We start from the raw sequence: 15,361 nt of genomic DNA on the forward strand, positions 1-15,361 counted from the left end.
GACGTGTTCTCTGCTCTTTCCAGTTCCACCTTTTCAAACGTCTTTTAACAATTTCCTCCACATCCTGCGCTAATCCGGGGGTTGTTTTTGGCCCTTAGAGCGTGGTCCAGTGGTCCACCCTATTCAGCAAACCCAGCGGGGGAGGGGAGGGCTTCTTAGAAACATGGCCCTGCAGGACTTCTGGCTTTTGTCCATTTGAAGGTCCAACTATTCATATCATGCTGATGCTGAGTTCTGCAGAGAAACTGATAGCAACATTTAGTGCAACCTGCTTTTAGATAAAGTGGTTTCTTTGCAGCTAGGATCTAAGTTAAAGGTCTAAAAAAAGATGTAGGTCAAAGGTCTAACAGGGAATGTGTGTCCCTGCTCCTGAACAGACCCAGATTGTGGTCTCAACACATGATGTGGTTAAATAGAAACCACGTGTGTGTGTGTGTGTGTGTGTGTGTTACTTTGGAATCAGGAAGTTGGCACACACCAGCTCATATTTTCACACCTTAATCCCTTAAGTACACACTAGTGTTGTTTTCGTGTAACGGGCAGGTTTGCGTCACGTTTTAACGAAGCAGGACTTATGGGTGTGACTCGACGTCTGAAGGACTTCTTTTGAGTATCCAGTTACTAGTGACAGGACGGTCACAGCCAGAGGGAAGATGTGGTTAAATGTTGGAAACATCTGATCTGTTTGTGTGGAGCGATGACGCAGGGCCAAGCGTTGAACATCCTGTTATGAGACGCACACAAACTGGATCTCTAAAGTCAGTGAGGTTCCTTTTAAACAGTATGTTAAGGTTTGTTTATTCAGACTGTTAAGGTTAGAAATCCACTTTGATCTCCTGACATCTGCCAGTCTTCTTCTGAGGCGTCTGCTGATCACTTTGATGTTTTCTTGACTTCCGTGTAATAATTCCAGAGTGGATTTCCTAAGTAACATTTGTCTGAATAAATGAAACCTTAACATACTAGCATTTTCTGTTAGCATTAGCATTAGCTGGATAGAGCGTCCAAACTGTCCTGAAGGGCAGCAGTGCTGCATGTTTTTACAGGAAAATAGACGTTTCTTTGACACTTCACACGTTTAAAACTTGAAATGAATCCAGAGAGACGTGTTGTGATAAAAATAAACAATTTAAAATGTCTTAATACAAACCACCAGGTTCAACCAACATGATGTTTTACAAACCAGGTGACTAACAATATATTGCCATTAACAAAAGGATAAAACTCCTTGAGGAAATCTACAAATGGCCTATGGACAGATTCACGAGGTACCGTACAGATGAACCCAGAGTGTGAGGAATCAGGTGACATCAAACATTGCCATTTAAAAATATACACTTGATAAAACAAGACGATTAGTAACATCCAGGGGCGGATGGTTTGGGGGGGGGGGGTTGACACAAATCATCAGTACATGTTCTGGTTCACACATGCTCTACTCTGCAGTGTCCATGTGCTTTAGTTTGTTTTAGTCACCAACAGGCTAAAAGGAATAGGACGACGAGGCTAAAAAAACACAATAAACAGTGTTAAAAAAGCCCCCCTCCCTTAAGGTACGGGGGGCGGACATACCCTGCCATTACCAGCACTTTACCACCAAGATTGTTAGACGAGCAGTCGTTTTACTGTAAATCATCTCAAAGGTAACGCTGGACTAAACGCTGCTAGCTTAGACATGTGCTAACCACAGGAGGGCTCAGTAGTCCACGGGTTCGTCCCCCTCCTCGCCCAGTAAACAGGTACGAATCAGGACCTCGGTCACGGCGTACGGGTCGCAGTTGGCCGACGGGCGGCGATCTTCAAAGTAGCCTTTCTTCTCTTGGCCCACAGTGCGAGGAATGCGGATGCTAGCGCCGCGGTTAGCCACACCGGCGGAGAACTCATTGATGTTGGAGGTTTCATGGTGGCCGGTGAGGCGCCGGACGTTGTCCAGGCCGCCTTTGGGGTCGTAGGCACAGATGTGGTAGTCGTGCCTCTTTCCCAGTTTTTCAATGGAATCCTCGATGTACCTAAAACACACCAAATAAAAGCTTTAGGCCCCGCCTCCAATCAGTCACAACCAGTACGAGAGAGAAAAAAGAGCGTTTGATTTCTAATGTTTCCACAAAGTCAATGTGTGTTTAAACGTGTTTCCAATGATTGTTGGTTTGGGGGAGGAGCCTGGTAACTGTGGCGAAATGGTTTTCTAAAAAACACAGGGACAGATAAATACACAAAATGAGCAAATGTTGACTCCAAAAACACACAAGACGTTCACAAAAATAACAAAACGACAACGAAATTATTCCAAAAACAAAAATGCACTAAATGACTCCAATAACACATGCAGTAACAAATAAATACACAAAATGACCAAATATTGACTCAAAAAAATCACTCGAAAGGGCAACACTAATACACACAAAGATCAGAACATCTACAAAAACACACAACGTTAAAACAAAAATAACAAAAATTATTCCAAAAACACAAAGTCTAATGTGTGTATGAACGTGTTTCCATTGAAGGTTGTTTTGGGGGTGGAGCCTGGTAGCTGGTGAAATCTCATCCAGTGAGACTTCTCTACAGGAAGATGGATGCTCCATACCTTCTTAGAACATTCTGTATTCACAGGTTCTTTCACGCCTAATAATGACTCATCATTAAGGATCATGCATTTGTGTAGTACTTTTATGATACATGTTAATATCTAAAACCTTATATATAGATATATATATATAGATATAAGAGTGGTGGGTTTTTTAGATACATTCAGAATACTCACTTTAATCCTCCATCTTCCCTCATCTCCTTGGTGCTGAAGTTGGTATGGCAACCAGCACCATTCCAGTTCCCGGGGATGGGTTTGGGGTCAAAGGAGGCGATGACGCCAAAGTCTTCACAGACGCGATGCAGAATGAAGCGTGCTACCCACAGGTGGTCGCCCATTTCAATGCCTTCACATGTTCCCACCTGGAACTCCCACTGGACACATGGAGGAAACAAGGGTTAGCGTCACTGCTTCTCAATGTGTGGGGCGCACCCCCCTGGTGGGGAAAGGAGACATTAGTAGATTTGAACTTATTACAGATTTACCTTTGCTGTGAGTTTCTTTTTCTACTTGTGTGTAATTGTTTTAAGTGTAAAGTGTCTATGAAACATACGTGCACTGAAGCTTTTTGGCCCAGATTGTAAACAATGTTTATTAACTACATTAGTTTAGCGTGATTATCAACATTCACGTCAGCATTTAGAACAATGACCAATCAGAGCATTAACACACATTCATGTGTATTCTGAAATTCATTTTGGAGATTTTTTCATCAATATGGTGAATTTTTATTTTCTTTGTTATATTTTTTCTGTTCTTGTCATTGTGTCTTTTTCTCTCATAAATATTTTTTAAATATTTTTGTTACTTTTTGCTTTGTGTTAAGTTGTATAACTTCCAACTTTCATGAATTAATTTTGTTTTGGGGTCTGCATGTGGCCCCCGGACCACCAGTTGCCTATGTCTGACCTAGAGTAAGAGGGAACGTGACCTCACCTGCGCCGGCATCACTTCTGCGTTGGTGCCACAGATGTTCACGCCAGCGTAGAGACACGCCCGGTAATGAGCCTCCACGATGTCTCTGCCGTACGCTTTGTCGGATCCCACGCCACAGTAGTACGGTCCTGTCAGCGGACACACGCACAAACATCAGAGAAGCTCCTCCCACAGGCACACCCATCAGAGAAGCTCCTCCCACAGGCACACCCATCAGAGAAGCTACTATATAATATATACAACAAAAACTATTTACAAAACCAAATCAACATTCAAACCTTGTTCCACTAAACAATTCCTCCATCAAATTATTGTTATATATTAATACACATTTATAATATTATTAAACATCTACAGTATATGAATTTACATTGATAATATAAACAGGGTTCTCACAGCACAGGGGGATCACATGGACAATTTTAAAATGTATAATTCTCTGAGAGACAAATTTAGTGAAGTTATTTTTTAATCTTTGTTCCAGCTTTACTTCAAAACTAAAAGTTATTTGTTGAATGTAGTTACAGTTACTTATTAGGGGTGTAACATTACACAGAATATGAAGATAAGTGCATGTTGGTCTCCACCAGGGCTGCCCTTTGTCACCAGTTCATTACTTTTATGGACAGAACTTCTAGAAGGAGCCAGGGACCACAGGAGTCTGTTTGCAGATGATGATGTTCTGTGGTGCTGCGTCAGCAGTCGCTGTATCGTACTGTTGTGGTGAAGAGGGAGCTGAGTCGGGGGGCAAAGCTCTCAATTTACCGATCGATCTACGTTCCTACCCTCAACAATGGTCATGAGATCTGGGTAATGACCAAAAGGACAAGATCTCAGATACAGGCGGCCGAAATGAGTTTCCTTTGCAGGGTGGCTGGGTGTACCCTTTGTGATAAGGTGAGAAGCTCAGTCACTCGGGAGGAGCTCAGAGTAGAGTCACTGCTCCAGCTGAGGTGGCATCTGTATCGGATGCCTCCTGGTCGCCTCCCTCAGGAGGTGTTTCAGACATGTCCTACTGGGAAGAGGCCTCATGGAAGGCCCAGGACACGCTGGAGGGACTATGTCTCTGAGCTTCCCTGGTGTCACCTCAGGGTCCCCCCAGAACGGCTGGAGGAGGTGTGTGTGGATCAGGAGGTCTGGGCATCTCTGCTGAGACTGTTGCCTCCACGACCCGGCCCCGGATAAAAGTGGAAGAAGAAGATGGATGGATGGATGGAAATAAAGTTAAAAAAATATTTGTAAAGTGTTGCCTGGTAATAATATTCTCAAACAAAAATACATAAAATATAGAAATAAGCTCACAGATGAACAGCTTTTAACAAACTAAAAGTACAGCACAGTTCCAGCATGTAGACCTTGGTTTAGACCAGAAACATGTACTTGTCCACATTGTCTACAGAACTTTAGCTTGTTTGTTTGTTTTGAAGTGAGTTTCTATCAAAGTGGAGCTGTCTTCAGTTCCTTCATGTCAGTGTAGAAACACACAAACAGCCAATCAGCTATCAGATGGGCGGACCCAGCCTATCATATCCCTGTACGTCATCAGTAACAGGCAAACAGCCAATCATTCAGCAGCTGTGGAGTTCAGTTGTAATGTTGGTTTGTTTACAAGTGAGTAGCGTACAGTGAGTTTAGTCTGTACAGTGAGAGGAGGAGAGTAGAGACAGTCGCTATGTAGTGGAACTATGATATATATATATATATATATATATATATATATGTCCTCCACTAATAAATACTCACACTGTAGAAACAATAAATAACATTTGATTCAAAAGACTGATTCCAAAACATGCTTTTATAATTTAAATGAGGCATCTACTATAGTATGTACAGTGAAAACAGTGGAGAAGTGAGCGTCACACTTATGAAACGTGCCTGTTAGTGTGGTTGTGTGTCTACACAATGACGTCCAAAAGGAGGAAGTTTACCTTCCAAACATAAGATAGAACATCCAGACACCACTGATGCAATCTAAGTGTACAGCTTCAGCTAGAAGTAGTTCTGCTTTGAGTTTTTTTACGTTCCCACAAGAGGATGAGCTGCAAAAAAAGTGAATCATCAACATCCAGAGATAAAGCCTAACCCTGACATGAAGGAGAGATCAAATACACAAGTGGAGCTGTCCTCGTTCTTATTGTATAGAATAATTACTCTTCCTGTACCTCGTCCTGGTGTTTGGAGCAAAGACAGCGACTAGACTTTCCCTCTGAGGACCCCAAGGATGAAATGGATGTACCATGTCCTGACCATGACTACTGCTCTGCTGAGCCCTCAGTGTTATAGAGGAGGTCCAGGTCCTCCAGAGGCAGATGGAGGAGATGACCATCAGCAACAAGTTTGTCTTGGCACGGTTTACTGCTTTAGATGAGGACTTTAGGTTTTATACAAGGTAAGAAATGCTATCAAAACATAGCTGTAGCATGTAAAGTAGCATTAGCACCTAGCTAAACATAAAATAAGAGGAACTCTTAAAAACACAATGAGGATCATTTTATTCAACCAATTATATTGTTTTATGGTGTTGCTGTTGTTCAGGCCAGACAATAAAGTTTATCAGTGAAAGGCCAGAAAATGATGAAATGTAGAAGATGTCCTCTGCTATTGTTGAGTTGTGTGAGATTAATATGAATAATACATAACTGGAAGTTCTTTGAAGTGTGCATAGAGCACATTATGTGTGACTTACAAACACACTAGATCTTTAATCAGGCTGCAAAAATAAGACCCAGAGACCAGAATGAAGCCCACGTCTGTTTAAGATGACCAACCACACAGTGTTACCATCTGTGTGTAAATGATCCGTTGTGAGTTTTATAAACATTACCGTCTGGTTGAAGCTCTGTTTATATTGGACGGTGCACACAGGCAGCATCAGGGCAGCTAAAGGGCTGCAGGGGTCCTCAGGTAAAGACGGGAACGTCCAGGCAGATCGCCTGTATTAAACAGTCGGTGAGGCTGATGTCGGCGTTATTCAGATTAAAAAGAGTTAAAACAACTCGTGCACGACTGGAAGTTCCTTTGAGTCCAAGTGTGAAACAACACGTCGGTACCGATTAAAGGAGGAAAACTACAGAAAATGAAAACTGAACGTAGGGGGCGCCAACGCTTCATAGGGCAAAACAATTAAAACGCTCAACAGTGCTGAGAGAACTTTGATTAATATACATTTACAATATATTCATATACAGATCACAAACATATCTTAATGAATGACATTCAGTAGCTGTGATTATACATCATTAGACACCTACAGCTGTTTTTTCTTTCTTTAATACATTTAGTAAAATGTGTTATTTTCATGAATAATTTGTCCTGTCAATTACAGTACTTTTAATTTCATTTGTCTTTGCTTTAGGTATAGAGTAAATGTTCATCACAACTAAAAGATAATTAAATAAACACTTGGCTGTTACAGAAATTAGGGGTTCACTGAAATGAAAAATAGTGGCTGAAGCTGAATAAAATATAAATGCTTGGTCGTATACAAAAAGTTTACTATTTTTTTTTTTTAATAGTGCATAAATAGCCTAGAATACATTTTTAGACATGTTTTTTAAAGAAAGAAAATGTTTTAAATATTCCAGTAGTCTTTGCTTTTCATAAAAAGCACAACAAAGTTAATCATTTATATTAACCCTTCAAATAAAACAAAACATGCATTTAATAATAAAACCTAAAGTACATTAAAGGTGAGATATGATAATAAATGACTTTCTAATGGTTTATTTACAGTAATATACATCATTTAGCCTCATTCAGAGGAACAAAGTGTAAAAAGTTATGTTTCCTCTCTTATTATTACATATTTTATAAAAAGTCAGATTTAAACGGGACAGTTTGATTTTACCCACGTTGGCAGGTGACGTCACCTAACACGCCTCCTAGAATGTTAGCTCCTCCCTCTCCAACGATCTAACAGCTAAAACAAACACTGCTGTTTAATATAGAATATATATTATACTTTATATACATATATGTAAATACAAAATGCACATTGTTTGATTGCGTCATACGCTACTATTCGGCCTTGATTTTAACTCACTAAACTGAAGGACGAATGTTTTTTTTAATATAATTCAGCTGAATATATTCAGTGCATCTGTAACAGAAATGTTTCTAATAAAAACAAGTAATGAGGCAATACGTCTGTTTTTTACCTTTAACATGTAATACACTTATACATGTGATTAATAATGCTTTGGTTTCACAGTAGACATGGTTCTGCTTTGTTTATTGATGTGTGACCAATCAAAGTAGAATCTGACTATTGATGATAATTCCTCTTACATTTAAAAATATAAAACCTGATCATTGAAACACTTCCACCATTCTATTTATCACTATCGCAGTGATTCAATCATTCAAACACCGCTGGTACCTTGGGGTCCAGGGAAGCCATTGGATGGCCAGCCGAAGGGGTGTCCGTCCATGCCCAGGATGGTGTACTCCTGCTCCATACCGAACCACGGGAGCTGGTCCTTCACCATGGCCATCACCTGCTTACATCTGACCCTCAGGTTGGTTTCTGCAAAGAAAAACACTTCAATTAGCTTTTGTTTAAGCTAATCTAAGCTCTAGCCTTATCTTAGAGAGATAAGCTCTAGCATTAGTTTAGATAAGCTCTAGCATCAATTTAGATAAGCCTTAGAGTCATATTAGACAAGAAGCAGGAAAAAGTGATAATAGGTTAAGTTAGACAATTTCCGAGGAAATCGTGGGAGGGGCTTAGGGCGTGAAGCATTAGCCTAGCAATCACATTAGATTATAAACTACTTTAAATATTATGACTTTAATCTCACAGTGACCAGATTTTAGTGTTTTTACTGTAATGTGGCCCTAATTCTCCATTTTATTTCCTACTTGAGAACATTGTATAGAGTTTATTTTCATTTATTTTTTTGGCAACTATAATATCTATAATCCTTGGTTTCTGATGCTAATGTGTGTTATTGTTTACAATGTCTAATATCAAACTGTCCAGCGACAACACGCAGGGCTCCAGACTGCGACTAAATTGGTCGCGTATGCGAGTATGTTTTCAGTGTGTGAGTGAACATTTCATCTGGTCGCATCTGTGTGAGTGCGTAGGGTGACCTTATTTTGAAAATCCAAGAGGAGGAAATGGGTTATTACGCGCTGAGGTTTCCGGGCATGCGTAGCAACAGAGCGCATGGGGTAGCTGAGCGCACCTAGCGGAATGACGGAGCGCACTTATCGGACCCGGGGCAGGGGGCGAGAAAGAGCGCGCCTAGCGGAGTGATAAAGTGTACACACTGATACTGTGGAGGACCTCATCAGAACCAGGATGGAGGGCTACAGCTGATGGACTATGATGACCCCACTATCAGAGCTGGACCCTCTGAATTTAATTCATGGTGAAACAATGCAGATGATAAGTTGGTTATGTTACTGTTAACTTAATTCATGTACAGCATTTCTGCAAAATAAATAAACACAATAAATGTAACCTGTTGTTACGATTTACTGTTATTTAAATTAAATTGTTACGTCTTCTTTTAAAATGATATAAAATAAATGACCTGTTATTTCAGCCACTGCTTGTTGTAGAAAAACTTAATATTGTCGCTAAAACATTTTGCAAATATATATGGAGTCACTGTCAATCTCTACTTCATAGAAATCTACAGTATGCCAGTTAAGTCAACAATTCATTACCATGTATGGCTATGCTGTACACACCCCCACCCCTTAAAAAAAGGTGCAACCAAATTCTGTGCTGATGCGACCAATCAGTGCTAAAGTTTTAAAGTCTTTACACTGGCTCCCAGTCAGCCTCAGAGGAGACTGTAAAGTTCTGCTGCTGGTTATAAATGTGTGAATGGGTTTGGTCCAGAATACATCAGTGAGATGTTAGTCAGGTATGAACCCAGCAGGTCTCTGAGATCTATGGACACAGGTCAGATAGTGGAGCCCAGAGCTCACAGTAACCATGGTGATGCTGTGTTTAGTTGTTATGCTGCAAAGAAGTGGAACAAACTGAAGTCAGCATCACATGTGAACATTTTTGTACTGTCCCTTTCTTAATTAAATAACTATGTATTTAGGTTCTGTGTGAGGTGTAGGTGATGAGAATTTAACTCATTATAATCTAATAATCAGTGTGAGATGATGACTTTATGCAGATTAATGACATCAGTTCAAATAACAGCAGCTGCTTTTATTAGCACAGGCCAAAGTAATGGATTACTCTCATTACTGTAAATGAGTTGTGTTTATGGGTAATTGTACTTTTTTCAGTATATTCCTAAATCAATTCTTATTTCTCATACATAAGTACATTTTTAATGAAGTAATTTGTTACATTCCTACAACCAACCGTTAGAGTATATTTCATTTTTTTATTGACGTTGCAGGGCACATTGAACATAATCCATATGTTCTTATTCGTGCCATTTCTGATCAGATTAACAAAATAACTAAATTACTCAAAAAAATCTTAATATGACAACAATACAAACATGACTAACCCTAACCCTTTATCAGTGATGAACATGTCTGGAAAGTGGAAAATGTGCAGAAAAGTCATTAAAATGTGATGTAGAAGTGTCAGAAATGTGAGTAATGCAGCAAAAATACATTAAAAGGAGCAAAAATATGACAAGAAAAAGTGATGAAAATAGATTAAAATATGGTGAGTTTGCTGGAGTTGCAGAAAAATTATAAAAAATAAGAGAAAATGGGCTGAAATTGTTCAAAAAATCATTAGTTTCTTGAAGGCTTTTTGAGACCCCGAGGTTCAGAACCCCTGATCTATATACATATATATAATTAATATTAATACTTGAGTAGTTTGATAGATCAGTACTCTACACCTCAGTCAGTGAGTGGTGCCTTGCTCACCGGTGGGTTTGCGGTTGTATTTCTCCACCTCACATAGAACCAGCTTGTTGGGGTCTCTCCTGAACGGGTCCCTGAACATGGCTGCAGGGATCAGGTACATGTCACTGTTGGAGCCCTCTGATTGGGAGGTACTGGAACCATCAAAGTTCCACTCAGGCAGTTCTGGAAACACGAGTGGGGGGTTAGACTGTGAGGATGGAGCTCTGGCACTCAGTCACTCACCTTCTACACTCTTGGGCTCAAAGTTCAGGGTCCTGGTCTTGCAGCGGAGCCCCTCCCCTGTGCCGTCCACCCAGATGTACATGGCCTGGACCTTGTCTCCCTGAGGAAGCTGCATGTACTGCTTCACAGCTTTACTCAGGCTGGCACTGGCGGACACGGCCATGATGACGCTCTCTGCCACTGTTACACACCTGGGCACAGGAAGGGGCGGGTCAGCAGGTGAGGGCCACAAGAACAGAAGCAGCACCAGTGAGTGTGTGTTAGAGCTGGGCAATATATTTCAGTTTTCTCTTTGAGTGACAGAAATGTACAGTATCACTGATACATTTTGATTTTATAGCTTATATTATGTATGAAAATACTTGTTTTAGGAATCAAAGAGTGTGTCCCAACCCCCCTAAACCAGCGGTTCTCAACCTAGGGGTCAGGACTCCATTTTAGGTCATGACATACTGGGAGAGGGTCACCAGACGCCTTCAAGAAACTATTTTTTTGAACAATTTTTGCTTATTTTATCCTTTTTCTAAAACTTCAAACTCACCATATTTTAATCTATTTTCATCACTTTTTCTTTACATATTTTTGCTTCTTTTAATGTATTTTTGCTACATTTCTCCCATTTCTGACACTTCTACATCACATTTTAATGACTTTTCTACACATTTTTCTACTTTCCAGACATGTTCATCACTTTAAACCATTTCTACCACTTTTACACCTAATGTTACATATGTTGACCTATGATTGTCACTTTTAACCTCTTTTCAACATATTTCATCATTATTTTTTGCCAATTTAACCACAATCACCATTTGTCATGTCCATTAATGACTGCAGACGAGAACACATCACATCACAAAAAAAAAGGAAAAAAAAAAAAAAAAAAAAGAAAAAAAAAAGGAAGAAACGAGGTTGGATGTAAAATTATCTGTGTTCAAATTAGGGGACGGATCTAGATAAGCATAATGCTTTTTTCCGTCGCCCTTTCCGGCATGAAAAAGGACAAAAAAGCACAAAAAAAAAAAAAAAAAAAAACAATGATGTGATTTTGCTCTGAATGTCAAATGAATTTCTGTGAATGCAACCATGTCGGAAATGAACTGAATAAATAAATAAATAAAAAAAAAAAAATAAATTATTTACCAGTTTAAACTAATTGTAATATTAACACTTTAAACCACTTCTTCTGTCTGCTTTTATCCACTATAATTTATAACTTTTAATCAATTTCTATGGTTTTTAAAATCACATTTCACCTCCTTTTCCACCATTTTTGGTCATTTTGAACCATTTTATTAATGATTAAAACTACGATTTCCATCTTTAAGATGACTATAATAATAATAAACGTTCCTGGATAACAGTGGATATTATTCAGATGAATAAATAAATGTGGTTATCACAGATTCATAGAACAATAGACCATCATTTTACTGACTTTATGGATGGACCCCAAAAATCTCTCCTTTATTCCCCCTTATAGATGGTCCTGTCTCCACATGACTGTTCTTCAATGTTCATGTCTGTGTTCAACCACCTTCAGCTACAGTGGGGGTCCCTGCTCTCTGGGACCTTTATTTTGGAGGGTTCCCACTCTATGCGACCTTTATTTTGGAGGGTCCCCGCTCTCTGGGACCTTTATTTTGGAGGGTCCCCGCTCTCTGGGACCTTTATTTTGGAAGGTTCAGGGCCTGAACATGTTGAGAACCACTGGTCTAAACAAGCCAGAAAACGGCACTCACTCACACGTGCTGTCCCTTACAGCAGATAGTGTGATATGGCTGATATTGTGCAGCTGTTTGTTAATAACACATTTAATTCAGAATTGTTTTCCAGGAACGACTTTGAATTTAAAAAATATCGATAATTATATCGAATATCGTAATTTTGGAAAAAAAAAAAAAAAAAAAGATTTTTGGTCCACATCGCACAGACTTAGTGCGCGTGCGTGTGCCCGTGTTTTTCCCGAATGGGGCGGAGCTAATGGAGAGGATTGTTCCCGTGGAAACAGGAAAACTACGGACTGTAGCCACATGTGTGTCTCACACGCACACACACACGCGCACGCACACACACACACACACACACACACAACGGTCCGCCTTTTTTTTTTACGTCCAAAACCCTAAATAATGGTTAACAAGTGAAAGGTTGTGTGTGTGTGTGTGTGTGTGTGTGTGTACCTGGAGAGAAGAGGAGGTTGTGTAGAAGACTGGTTCGCGGTGCTGTTCCAGGTCGGTCTGTCTCATTCTCCGGTACCGGACTCCGTGTCCTCGAGCCTTTATCAGAGCGCAGCGGGGACGGCTCTCCTCTGGTTGGTGGACAGCTTCACAAGCCCCGCCCCCTCCCCTGGCCCCGTGTGGAAGCAGACAAAAGGAGCCGTTAGCACTTAACCAGCGCCCCCATGTGGTGGAAACACTAGATTATGTAAGAGCTCAGTTAACTGTGTCTAATTAATGAGTGGATTCACTTCCACTGCCTTCTCTCAATTAAATTAAATTAAATTAAATTAAATTAAATCTTCTAACGGACCCTGAACCACAAACATTTAGCAGTGGTTCTCAACCTCAGGCTGACACCCCCAGAATAAAGGTTCCAGAGCCTGAGGACCTCCACTGTAGCTGAAGGTGGCTGAACATCTATAAATTAGTACGTACTAACCTGTTACCCTGAGGCTGAGCTCCCAGCATCCATCTGTGCTCACGCACTGTTCTTTATAGACGACTGTTCTTTATAGACACTGTTCTTTATAGACGACTGTTCTTTATAGACGACTGTTCTTTATAGACACACTGTTCTTTATAGACGACTGTTCTTTATAGACGACTGTTCTTTCTAGACGACTGTTCTTTCTAGACACTGTTCTTTATAGACGACTGTTCTTTATAGACGACTGTTCTTTATAGACACACTGTTCTTTATAGACACACTGTTCTTTATAGACGACTGTTCTTTATAGACGACTGTTCTTTATAGATGACAGTTCTTTATAGACACACTGTTCTTTATAGACGACTGTTCTTTATAGACGACTATTTTAAATAGCTGACTGTTCTTTATAGACGACTGTTCTTTATAGATGACTGTTCTATAGACACACTGTTCTTCATAGGCGACTGTTCATTATAGACTCACTGTTCTTTATAGACGACTGTTCTTTATAGACGACTATTTTATATAGCTGACTGTTCTTTATAGACGACTGTTCTTTATAGACTACTGTTCTTCATAGACGACTGTTCTTTATAGAAGACTGTTCTTTATAGACAACTATTTTTTATAGACAACTGTTCTTTATAGACACACTGTTCTTTATAGATGACTGTTCTTTATAGACACACTGTTCTTTATGCACCTACTGTTCTTTATAGACTGACTGTTCATCATAGACGACTGTTTTTTATAGACGACTGTTTTTTATAGACAAACTGTTCTTTATAGACGACTGTTGTTTATAGACAAACTGTTCTTTATAGACAACTGTTCTTTATAGACACACTGTTCTTTATAGACGACTGTTCTTTATAGACACACTGTTCTTTATGCACCTACTGTTCTTTATAGACTGACTGTTCATCATAGACGACTGTTTTTTATAGACGACTGTTTTTTATAGACAAACTGTTCTTTATAGACACACTGTTCTTTATAGACGACTGTTCTTTATAGACACTGTTCTTTATAGACACTGTTCTTTAAAGATAACTGTTCTTTATAGACGACTGTTTTTTGTAGACGACTGTTCTTAATAGATGACTGTTCTTTATAGACACTGTTTTTTATAGGTGACTGTTCATTATAGACTCACTGTTCTTTATAGACGACTTTCTTTATAGACACACTGTTCTTTATAGACGACTGTTCTTTAAAGACGACTGTTTTTTATAGACGACTGTTCTTCATATACATACTGTTCTTTATAGACGACTGTTCTTTATAGACACTGTTCTTTATAGACGACTGTTCTTTATAGACACTGTTCTTTAAAGATGACTGTTTTTATAGACGACTGTTTTTGTAGACGACTGTTCTTTATAGATGACTGTTCTTTATAGACACACTGTTCTTTATAGGTGACTGTTCATTATAGACTCACTGTTCTTTATAGACGACTGTTCTTTATAGACACACTGTTCTTTATAGACGACTGTTCTTTATAGACAACTATTTTTTATAGAAAACTGTTCTTTATAGATGACTGTTCTTTATAGATGACTGTTCTTTATAGACGGCTGTTCTTTATAGACACACTGTTCTTTATAGACGACAGTTTTTTATAGATACACTGTTCATTATATACGACTGTTCTTTATAGACGACTGTTCTTTATAGACTCACTGTTCTTTATAGACAACTGTTCTTTATAGACACACTGTTCTTTATAGACGACTGTTCTTTATAGACACACTGTTCTTTATGCACCTACTGTTCTTTATAGACTGACTGTTCATCATAGACGACTGTTTTTATAGACGACTGTTTTTTATAGACAAACTGTTCTTTATAGATACACTGTTCTTTATAGACGACTGTTCTTTATAGACACTGTTCTTTATAGACACTGTTCTTTAAAGATAACTGTTTTTATAGACGACTGTTTTTGTAGACGACTGTTCTTAATAGATGACTGTTCTTTATAGACACTGTTTTTTATAGGTGACTGTTCATTATAGACTCACTGTTCTTTATAGACGACTGTTCTTTATAGACACACTGTTCTTTATAGACGACTGTTCTTTATAGACGACT

General features: G+C 39.2%; 1 protein-coding gene across 1 annotated transcript; it reads right to left on the reverse strand.

Annotated features, from left to right (window-relative positions):
• Positions 1-1,109: 1,109 nt before the first annotated feature.
• On the reverse strand, positions 1,110-12,943 carry LOC114478737 (glutamine synthetase). Its single transcript, XM_028471942.1, has 7 exons — positions 12,796-12,943; positions 10,613-10,803; positions 10,391-10,552; positions 7,908-8,054; positions 3,527-3,654; positions 2,765-2,964; positions 1,110-2,009 (listed from the first exon to the last, which is right to left on the reverse strand). Exons 2-7 carry the CDS (start codon positions 10,773-10,775, stop codon positions 1,697-1,699), a joined length of 1,113 nt encoding a protein of 370 aa, XP_028327743.1. The 5' UTR covers positions 10,776-10,803; positions 12,796-12,943; the 3' UTR covers positions 1,110-1,696.
• Between the last annotated feature and the right edge of the window lie 2,418 nt (positions 12,944-15,361).

The sequence above is a fragment of the Gouania willdenowi genome, chromosome 17, assembly GCF_900634775.1.
Source record: "Gouania willdenowi chromosome 17, fGouWil2.1, whole genome shotgun sequence".
NCBI classification, from domain to species: domain Eukaryota; kingdom Metazoa; phylum Chordata; class Actinopteri; order Blenniiformes; family Gobiesocidae; genus Gouania; species Gouania willdenowi.

Excerpts from the sequence above, each read along its gene's own strand:
- LOC114478737 (XM_028471942.1), bottom strand. The coding sequence starts at position 10,775 with ATGGCCGTGTCCGCCAGTGCCAGCCTGAGTAAAGCTGTGAAGCAGTAC. Across the intron at positions 8,055-10,390 it reads ATACAACCGCAAACCCACCG|AAACCAACCTGAGGGTCAGA; the intron begins GTGAGCAAGGCA and ends TTTTCTTTGCAG. Across the intron at positions 2,010-2,764 it reads AGGGAAGATGGAGGATTAAA|GTACATCGAGGATTCCATTG; the intron begins GTGAGTATTCTG and ends GGTGTGTTTTAG.